An 11,001-nucleotide genomic window follows, 5' to 3' on the forward strand; every position below is an offset into this window, starting at 1 on the left:
AAGGAAGCTAACTAGCCACTGCGTCTGCGAGTTTCTGCAAAGCGCGTGTCCACGATGGAACCCGGCAGTAGCGTCGATATAAAGTAAGGCGTCACTATACCAAAAGCAGGAAAGCTGGATTTCAGTATTGAAATACGCTACGTGGTCCTATCTACCCACAACGACCATCGAAATCCTATGCTTTGCTTAGGCAACTGGCAGTAAATGTTTTCCGGTAACGCATTCGTTACTCGAGATTTCAACTTTATTAATTATCATTACTATTATATTATTATAAAATATATTAAATTTGTTTAAATGCAAGAAACCGTTATAGTTTGATTAGCACGTCACCTATTGTCATGATCCCTAATCGCAGACGCTTTTGCACCAAGACTGCTTGTGTTTATTGATGACTGACTCCCAGCTGTCGGCCTAATTATTGTGCAACAAACAACAATAATAATTTAACTTAGCGATTCTCATTTGTTGTTGGGAAGGGTGCGTCTACGCATGCACAGCGAAGGGTGCATTTTTTTTAGTACACGGAATAAAAATACCCAAAGGCTGTAATGTCAGCAAGTTCTACCGCCACAAAGATAAAACAGGGTTATACTATTGACTGTCTAACTTGCAAGCTCACAGGACAATCTGAAAGCTTTCCGATCCTTACCCAGGAAGATTAACGCGACCAAAGTAAACAAAGCGAATTCTCCAACGTGTCGACAACAAACAGCAGATGAACTTTCTTCAGTGGAAAGTTGTGTACGTGTTCATGAAATTCTACGAGCAAAAACCGACCTCTAATCAAATGGTGATCTATTTTGTCTCTTCCTTCGGTCATATCTTTCCGTGTTGATCTATCTAGAGACGGAAGGAGTGTGAAAGGTATCATTGACAGCCAGACTTGAATAAACAACTCATTGTGCCAGTTATTTTTTGCCACTTCTAAATCTTTTTTTTCCCCCCTACTCGACTGTCCTCCTTTGGCCTGCGTAGCCTCGACGATAGGCGTACCTACGTTTCGTCGAAGGAAAACATGGGTTTGGCTTGTACTGACTGTTTCCCCGCTGAGATGGTGGTTAAAGTTTGGTAAAACGGCTTGTCTATCTTGTAGCTAGCTCCTGGTTGGGTCTACGCGTTTTATTCTTTCTCCGGGTGCGTTAATTTTCATCTGCTCCGTCTTACACTCGGAAGGACATAGCAGTTTGTTCTGTGTGGAGGCTTGCTACGCACGAAGCCCTCATTGCTTCTCTTTTTAGCTAAGTTCATTTAGCATACGGCTCGTAAGATTCGTAAAGCTAAGAATTTTTGATGCGGCGATCAATGCATGTGGTCCCCCAGTAGAGCAGTGCTCTGTGCTCACAGCGTCGCTGCTATTCTAACCACCCGATCCATTCGAGTGACATGATGAGCGACGCTCTCGTTCAAGTGAGATGCGAACTTTTATATATATATATATATATACTGAAAGAAGTAGAAAAAGATATCCACGAGAAGGTACAACGAGCGACTACTGGGTATTATTAGAATACTATGGATAATCCTAAATAAAACAACGAGCAAATCGGGCATGACCACATGTTCTAAATGGGGTCCGTTCGCGAATGTTGGACCTGTCTACTCTTTGTAGGTCGTTAAAGATCGTGAGGATTTATTCGGTTTGACTCTAATAAGATTGTGACTTTCTGGTACAGTACACATCGAAATACGAGGTCTTCATAAACGCATGTGGTGATTTTGACCAACAAGAGCTGCAGCTCGCGAGTTTTAAACAACAACAACGTTACAACTAATTAGGAAATAAAAGATCAATCTGTGATATTTTAGTTTGGTCAAGGCCGAATCGTTGTAAATCATTGTTGGCTCTTAAAAAAGCTTAAGCCTACCTTTGCAGAATAATAATAAAAAAAAGAAAAGCACGATTATAATAATGCATTATTATAATCATCTTTTGTCTTTTTCAGCATTTGAATCAGCTGTATCTCTATTGGTGTACAATCGCAGACCAATTTCAACGTGACCCTTCACGCGTAGGTATGACAAAGCCCCACTGCTCTGAATGTGTAGCGCCTCCCGGGCTTCCTTGTGGTGAATCCAACAGTGAGAAAGAAAGGAACCGTTCCAGGAAATCGAGTCCTAAAGCTTCTGTACTTGATGAAGTTTGAGCTAGTTGTTTCGTTCGTACAAACAAGTTTCTCTATCGAGCTGATGTCAATTCTAGTAAACAACTCGAAATTGTCAATATAAACTACTAGTCATGTAGTTCGCTGGTAGTCGTACCGTTTAGGTGAGATCGAAGGCAGGAACAGGCGGGGTTTACCACAAACTAAGACAACAACGCGATCGGTTGAGGCAGATTTCGTTTGGTAGCAAAAGGAAGGTTACAAGGTTGTCAGGCGATAGAACTGTTTTTACCACGCCGATCTCAGTGTGAGATCTACGTTATTCAAGCCTGCGAGCTGATGGAGCATACTGTCAACAGCTCCGACCCGCGGTAACTCAGCGCTAGCCCTGATCTTTCGAACACGTTTTAGCATATGAGGCTTTTGCCCCGTCTCCAGACAGTTTGTCTATCGTCAGTGTCTAACATATGGACCGTAATCCACAGAAAGCCGTGACTAAATATTGTACATCAACACTTTACTGCCACCTCCCTGAGGCAAGCTTATAACAAAAAAAAAACACGATATACTTAAAATATCTTCTGAAGGTTTATTGAGTATAGACTAAGATCCGATAGTAACTAGAAGTTATGTACATTCGATGTATACACAAGCCGATTAGATTGACCATTTCTCTCGTGAATTTCTCATATAGTGACGCAAGAAACAGTATTAACTGTCTGAATATCAGTTACACTGCACTATCGCATGCACAAAATTGGTCCCCAGCGTTCCGTAGTGCAGGATATCGGCGCATAGGACTTTCGGCCGTTACAGTATCGTTCCACCGAAGCCAACCGCGTTGTACCACTATAGCGGTCACTTCTTGGTATTGTGTTTCTCGTATTTTTACATGCTTCATAACCTCAAAGATCAAGAGGAACAGCATCGTCTGTTATTATCATTTAAGGACATAGTTTCTTCTTTGAAAAATACTGCAAGTCAGAACGATGTTAATCCATTTATTTTGTAGTGTCTTACATGAAAGCGGGTCAGACAAAAACAGCCCTCGTGCCATCTCGAGATGTATCTCAAGTATTACAAAAATTAGACTAAGAATTCGGCACAACACAATAAAAACATCTTTTTACCTTTATACGAACGCCGCTTTACTTTGACATAAATAGACATTTTAGGACTACGGTCACGGAATACGTATTATAAAAGGTGACGCGTGAAATGAACGAATTATGTATACAATCAGCTGTACTTTTTTTCAGGTTCTCTCGCTTTACTATTAACGTTATTATCATAACGTCTCATTTATTAGCACGACTTCGTAGCCTTCATATATTTACACGTTGAAATCGTTCAGTGGCTGAGGCCTTTTCGGCACTGCGCGCGGAACTCTTTCTAGCTAAACAAACGCATCTGAACAATATCTTTACTGCGCTTCTGTTTACAATCTGCACACAACAATGTTACCTATGCACTAAAGTCAATTTCTTTTAACTATAACTTCTATTGGCTAATTCACGGCTACATCTGGCCATTTTCACTATATCATTCTGTCTATATATACTCACATCGTAATTGTAAGATCATCGTCACGGGCGGGATGGTATATAATTTGTGTGTATGTAATAATAATAGTTGTTATTATCGTTTATTTTGATTGTGTTGACACTCGACTCTCTTCGTGATACACATTTTAAAATTTCGCTGCAACGCGTCTCCGTCAAAACACTGACGGAAAATGATTGATGTAGTCGCCGGCGCTAGCTGCTGCTGCTGCTGCTGCTGCATCCGTCGCAGATAGCCCCGGTCCCACCGTTGGCGTGGCGGGCAAATAGTAGTCACCATAATACGTGGGCGGAGTTGCCGGATAGGCGGCGCTGGTGTTCGTCTGGTACGGTGGCAGGAATGGGTTATGATGGCTATGACTTTCAACGGACGACATCACTGAAGCGCTGAACACTTCGGCTGTCATCGAGCGACAGTGGTTCGACATGGGGTAGACAGCGGCAGCTGCTGCGGCAGCTGTGGCTGCTGTCGACGGGTAAACTGGAGCAGCTGCTGAAGTCGTAGCGGACTCGACTAGTCGGCTAGTCGGACTATGAGCGGGATTGAGAAGGGCAGTGGTTTCGCTCGCGATCGTCGGTGTCGCATGATGATGGTGGCCAGAACCGGCAGTGGTCGCGAACGGCGCTGGAATCATACTCGAAGGGTTGACGGCACCGCCACCAATTGTGTTGCCCGTTCCAGTAGCTCCGGTGGACGAGGCGCTGTTCGTCAACGTGGTCGAACTGTTATTGCCGATAGTGTTTGTGCCCGGCATCGACGCGAAATCGAATGGGCCGGTGACGATTGGCGGGATCGGTGGAGATGTAGGAGGTGATCGCGACACGGAGCTATCCTCTCGACACATCGCTGGCGAGCTGCTGCTGCTTGGGGAGGCGAAATGGGTCGACATTGACGAGGCGTAATCATACAGTTTTACGTCACCTCCAAGACTACCAAGCCCACTCGTAGTGAGGGTCACTGGGAGTCCGCCCGTTGCAAGATTGCCTCCAGCGCCAGTCAGCTGTTGGGCTGTCGGGTGATACGCCGGTTCTCTGTGAGACGCAGGGGGCACAAAAGCGGTGATTGGTATGGATTGATAAGCAGGCTGTTGTTCTGTACCACCTCCGTTATTGCCTTTGCCACCGGGGGCGTCGTCGTCTTTGCGAACGCGTCGCCTCGGCTGATACTTGTAGTCGGGGTATTCCTTCTTATGAAGCACGCGTAACCTGTCGGCCTCCTCGATAAAAGGACGTTTCTCTTCCTGCGATAATTGCCTGGATGATACGCGAGAACGAATTCCAATCTGTTAGATTCGGATTTATGAAGAAATATGCACTCAAAACATAGCCTAGCTTAATATTATGTAGGACAACCATAGTGCACACGGTCCCAGTGAATTGTACTATCGAATAAACTTTGTAAGGATTGCGAATCTTGAATTTTGCACTGCTAAAGATTACGACGTGGAAATGCGTTATCCGTACCAAACGACAAGGCGAGCACTGCCATTTGAGATTGCGATCAGGTATCGCCTCAACGTCACATTGTTCAACTTTAAACTGTGTATCGCATCCTACAAACATGGCAGCCGAAAGGAAGGTTATGAAAAATCAGATCACCAACGATAATTCATCTCCATTTCGAACAAAAGGAACGACAGCTTGGCGAATACATTCAATTGTGGTCCACGTTGGTCCTACATATTCATTCGTACATATACGTACGGATTGGTCGATTGTAAGGTTCTTACTAAGGGATTGTCAGTCCGACACTTGAATGTCATCGCCTCTTCTGCGCGATGCCCGTTGATGCCCGCGTGCCGCTGACGGCATCCACGGGAACAAGCTCACGACGTCACGATCGGAGCAAGACGTCACTAGAGAACCTCACATAGTGCAACAGTATTCAGCTGTGTATCAGTCGCGCGGTTCTGGGTGTACACGCAGCCTGTATGGGTGAAGCCCGAGTGTTTGTTTTCCTTGTCACCGTATGATTGTATCTGTATGTGCGAGTGAATCGATTCTCAGCCACCGCCACCAGCCAATCGCTCAGAAAGCATCTAAAAAATGCAGCGTTTTAAACACAGTGACGACGACGTGTTATAAAATTTTGGGATTGATCTTTTTGTGACTCTTAAGGATTGAAGATCTGTGCTGCAGTCATGACGAGGTGCAAACGGACATCGAGTAAGGAGAAACGGTGCAGAAACAGAAAGCGAAGCGAGCGACAATAGGCAAAAAATAAGAGGGCAGAATGGCAATTTGCTAAAATTAGGCGTGACATCGGCCCTCTCTTTGTTGAGAAAAACGAGCTATCCAGTTACGGACAATTGGCACCCACAAGTGAAAGGGCAGATTCAGCAGTTTAGTGCTATTCGCTGTCTGGTCTATACTCAATTCAAAGTCGATTTGCGCCCCCCCCTTGTTGTCGCGCTGCTGATGAAATGCTTACTCCAAAAGACATACGGATAGTCATCCATGAGTGTGGATGTCATCGTCGTACGGCGAGACAGTAATGCGGCTTCTCATCGTGGCGCAAAGTGAACCAGATCTTCATCACGAACACGACATGTAGGTGATTTTAGCACCTAGTAGATTCCACCGCCCCCACCTGGGCAAGCGAGTGCCCCACTAACGTAATGGAGAAAGCTTCACACCTCTACCCACAGCGACATGAAGAGGCAAAAGAGAAAATGCTACGAAGGCTAAAATAGCTAATACAGTCGATCGCATCATCTTCAGATCTCAGAGCTATAACAGCGCTGGAGCTGGTCGAGTGTATTTTGCAGACAAATTTTACTGCTACTGACGAGGTTGTCTAAATGTTTCTATGTAGGCTTTTTTTGTGTCTAGATGGGTCTTGGTGCCCCATGAACAGGTGCCAATTTTAATGGTCGATGAGCGTTGGTGTGAAAGGCTTTGGGTATTAGGATTCGCTTTGACGTTTTTTTTACGAACGCTTTTCCACCTGAGCTACGTGCTGAGGTCATTGCGTTCAAATGGGGGGGGGGGGGCCCTCACTTCTCCCCCTTTCCGGGGTTTCCGTTTCAACAAACTGTTGATTCAGCCGTGACCGGCTCAGCAATACCTAGTTTAGCCACTTATCTGGAACGACAATGTAACCAGCAAGAAAAACTAAATAAACAAAAGTGCAAACCATCCTAATAAATGAGTTTATGTTGTCAACACAGCGAAATAACGTTTTCCGGCAACTGCTATCGGTAATAATTGAGCGCACCGGATTTATGGGTATAATAAGATAACATCATTAAATTAGAAATAATGTTAGAGGAATAACAGGCCACAAAATCATGACGCTGAAAGAAAACCACAATGCCAATTGCAAACCGGCACATTTTAAGTAGCAGTAAAATTTGTCTGCAAAATACACTCGACCAGCTCCAGCGCTGTTATAGCTCTGAGATCTGAAGATGATGCGATCGACTGTATTAGCTATTTTAGCCTTCGTAGCATTTTCTCTTTTGCCTCTTCATGTCGCTGTGGGTAGAGGTGTGAAGCTTTCTCCATTACGTTAGTGGGGCACTCGCTTGCCCAGGTGGGGGCGGTGGAATCTACTAGGTGCTAAAATCACCTACATGTCGTGTTCGTGATGAAGATCTGGTTCACTTTGCGCCACGATGAGAAGCCGCATTACTGTCTCGCCGTACGACGATGACATCCACACTCATGGATGACTATCCGTATGTCTTTTGGAGTAAGCATTTCATCAGCAGCGCGACAACAAGGGGGGGGCGCAAATCGACTTTGAATTGAGTATAGACCAGACAGCGAATAGCACTAAACTGCTGAATCTGCCCTTTCACTTGTGGGTGCCAATTGTCCGTAACTGGATAGCTCGTTTTTCTCAACAAAGAGAGGGCCGATGTCACGCCTAATTTTAGCAAATTGCCATTCTGCCCTCTTATTTTTTGCCTATTGTCGCTCGCTTCGCTTTCTGTTTCTGCACCGTTTCTCCTTACTCGATGTCCGTTTGCACCTCGTCATGACTGCAGCACAGATCTTCAATCCTTAAGAGTCACAAAAAGATCAATCCCAAAATTTTATAACACGTCGTCGTCACTGTGTTTAAAACGCTGCATTTTTTAGATGCTTTCTGAGCGATTGGCTGGTGGCGGTGGCTGAGAATCGATTCACTCGCACATACAGATACAATCATACGGTGACAAGGAAAACAAACACTCGGGCTTCACCCATACAGGCTGCGTGTACACCCAGAACCGCGCGACTGATACACAGCTGAATACTGTTGCACTATGTGAGGTTCTCTAGTGACGTCTTGCTCCGATCGTGACGTCGTGAGCTTGTTCCCGTGGATGCCGTCAGCGGCACGCGGGCATCAACGGGCATCGCGCAGAAGAGGCGATGACATTCAAGTGTCGGACTGACAATCCCTTAGTAAGAACCTTACAATCGACCAATCCGTACGTATATGTACGAATGAATATGTAGGACCAACGTGGACCACAATTGAATGTATTCGCCAAGCTGTCGTTCCTTTTGTTCGAAATGGAGATGAATTATCGTTGGTGATCTGATTTTTCATAACCTTCCTTTCGGCTGCCATGTTTGTAGGATGCGATACACAGTTTAAAGTTGAACAATGTGACGTTGAGGCGATACCTGATCGCAATCTCAAATGGCAGTGCTCGCCTTGTCGTTTGGTACGGATAACGCATTTCCACGTCGTAATCTTTAGCAGTGCAAAATTCAAGATTCGCAATCCTTACAAAGTTTATTCGATAGTACAATTCACTGGGACCGTGTGCACTATGGTTGTCCTACATAATATTAAGCTAGGCTATGTTTTGAGTGCATATTTCTTCATAAATCCGAATCTAACAGATTGGAATTCGTTCTCGCGTATCATCCAGGCAATTATCGCAGGAAGAGAAACGTCCTTTTATCGAGGAGGCCGACAGGTTACGCGTGCTTCATAAGAAGGAATACCCCGACTACAAGTATCAGCCGAGGCGACGCGTTCGCAAAGACGACGACGCCCCCGGTGGCAAAGGCAATAACGGAGGTGGTACAGAACAACAGCCTGCTTATCAATCCATACCAATCACCGCTTTTGTGCCCCCTGCGTCTCACAGAGAACCGGCGTATCACCCGACAGCCCAACAGCTGACTGGCGCTGGAGGCAATCTTGCAACGGGCGGACTCCCAGTGACCCTCACTACGAGTGGGCTTGGTAGTCTTGGAGGTGACGTAAAACTGTATGATTACGCCTCGTCAATGTCGACCCATTTCGCCTCCCCAAGCAGCAGCAGCTCGCCAGCGATGTGTCGAGAGGATAGCTCCGTGTCGCGATCACCTCCTACATCTCCACCGATCCCGCCAATCGTCACCGGCCCATTCGATTTCGCGTCGATGCCGGGCACAAACACTATCGGCAATAACAGTTCGACCACGTTGACGAACAGCGCCTCGTCCACCGGAGCTACTGGAACGGGCAACACAATTGGTGGCGGTGCCGTCAACCCTTCGAGTATGATTCCAGCGCCGTTCGCGACCACTGCCGGTTCTGGCCACCATCATCATGCGACACCGACGATCGCGAGCGAAACCACTGCCCTTCTCAATCCCGCTCATAGTCCGACTAGCCGACTAGTCGAGTCCGCTACGACTTCAGCAGCTGCTCCAGTTTACCCGTCGACAGCAGCCACAGCTGCCGCAGCAGCTGCCGCTGTCTACCCCATGTCGAACCACTGTCGCTCGATGACAGCCGAAGTGTTCAGCGCTTCAGTGATGTCGTCCGTTGAAAGTCATAGCCATCATAACCCATTCCTGCCACCGTACCAGACGAACACCAGCGCCGCCTATCCGGCAACTCCGCCCACGTATTATGGTGACTACTATTTGCCCGCCACGCCAACGGTGGGACCGGGGCTATCTGCGACGGATGCAGCAGCAGCAGCAGCAGCAGCTAGCGCCGGCGACTACATCAATCATTTTCCGTCAGTGTTTTGACGGAGACGCGTTGCAGCGAAATTTTAAAATGTGTATCACGAAGAGAGTCGAGTGTCAACACAATCAAAATAAACGATAATAACAACTATTATTATTACATACACACAAATTATATACCATCCCGCCCGTGACGATGATCTTACAATTACGATGTGAGTATATATAGACAGAATGATATAGTGAAAATGGCCAGATGTAGCCGTGAATTAGCCAATAGAAGTTATAGTTAAAAGAAATTGACTTTAGTGCATAGGTAACATTGTTGTGTGCAGATTGTAAACAGAAGCGCAGTAAAGATATTGTTCAGATGCGTTTGTTTAGCTAGAAAGAGTTCCGCGCGCAGTGCCGAAAAGGCCTCAGCCACTGAACGATTTCAACGTGTAAATATATGAAGGCTACGAAGTCGTGCTAATAAATGAGACGTTATGATAATAACGTTAATAGTAAAGCGAGAGAACCTGAAAAAAAGTACAGCTGATTGTATACATAATTCGTTCATTTCACGCGTCACCTTTTATAATACGTATTCCGTGACCGTAGTCCTAAAATGTCTATTTATGTCAAAGTAAAGCGGCGTTCGTATAAAGGTAAAAAGATGTTTTTATTGTGTTGTGCCGAATTCTTAGTCTAATTTTTGTAATACTTGAGATACATCTCGAGATGGCACGAGGGCTGTTTTTGTCTGACCCGCTTTCATGTAAGACACTACAAAATAAATGGATTAACATCGTTCTGACTTGCAGTATTTTTCAAAGAAGAAACTATGTCCTTAAATGATAATAACAGACGATGCTGTTCCTCTTGATCTTTGAGGTTATGAAGCATGTAAAAATACGAGAAACACAATACCAAGAAGTGACCGCTATAGTGGTACAACGCGGTTGGCTTCGGTGGAACGATACTGTAACGGCCGAAAGTCCTATGCGCCGATATCCTGCACTACGGAACGCTGGGGACCAATTTTGTGCATGCGATAGTGCAGTGTAACTGATATTCAGACAGTTAATACTGTTTCTTGCGTCACTATATGAGAAATTCACGAGAGAAATGGTCAATCTAATCGGCTTGTGTATACATCGAATGTACATAACTTCTAGTTACTATCGGATCTTAGTCTATACTCAATAAACCTTCAGAAGATATTTTAAGTATATCGTGTTTTTTTTTTGTTATAAGCTTGCCTCAGGGAGGTGGCAGTAAAGTGTTGATGTACAATATTTAGTCACGGCTTTCTGTGGATTACGGTCCATATGTTAGACACTGACGATAGACAAACTGTCTGGAGACGGGGCAAAAGCCTCATATGCTAAAACGTGTTCGAAAGATCAGGGCTAGCGCTGAGTTACCGCGGGTCGGAGCTGTTG

At 45.4% G+C, this 11,001-nt stretch overlaps 2 protein-coding genes across 2 annotated transcripts in view; one reads left to right on the forward strand and one right to left on the reverse strand.

Annotated features, from left to right (window-relative positions):
• Positions 1 to 2,674: 2,674 nt before the first annotated feature.
• Positions 2,675 to 11,001, reverse strand: part of LOC111254686 (uncharacterized) — a 14,037-nt gene continuing 5,710 nt past the window's right edge. Inside the window, exon 2 of the mRNA XM_022815793.2 lies at positions 2,675 to 4,921. Coding sequence (XP_022671528.1) covers positions 3,823 to 4,921 — 1,099 coding nt within the window. The 3' untranslated portion in view covers positions 2,675 to 3,822. The remainder of the gene's footprint in view (positions 4,922 to 11,001) is intronic.
• Positions 8,230 to 10,785, forward strand: LOC147754500 (uncharacterized). Its single transcript, XM_086975022.1, has 2 exons — positions 8,230 to 8,328; positions 8,510 to 10,785. Exons 1-2 carry the CDS (start codon positions 8,230 to 8,232, stop codon positions 9,635 to 9,637), a joined length of 1,227 nt encoding a protein of 408 aa, XP_086831148.1. The 3' UTR covers positions 9,638 to 10,785.

This window comes from Varroa destructor, unplaced genomic scaffold (assembly GCF_002443255.2).
Source record: "Varroa destructor unplaced genomic scaffold, Vdes_3.0 BEIS01000007.1, whole genome shotgun sequence".
NCBI lineage: Eukaryota > Metazoa > Arthropoda > Arachnida > Mesostigmata > Varroidae > Varroa > Varroa destructor.

Coding starts and splice junctions, on each gene's coding strand:
- LOC147754500 (XM_086975022.1), top strand. CDS start 8,230: ATGTTTGTAGGATGCGATACACAGTTTAAAGTTGAACAATGTGACGTT. Junction 8,329..8,509: donor AGTGCTCGCCTTGTCGTTTG/GTACGGATAACG, acceptor CGAATCTAACAG/ATTGGAATTCGTTCTCGCGT.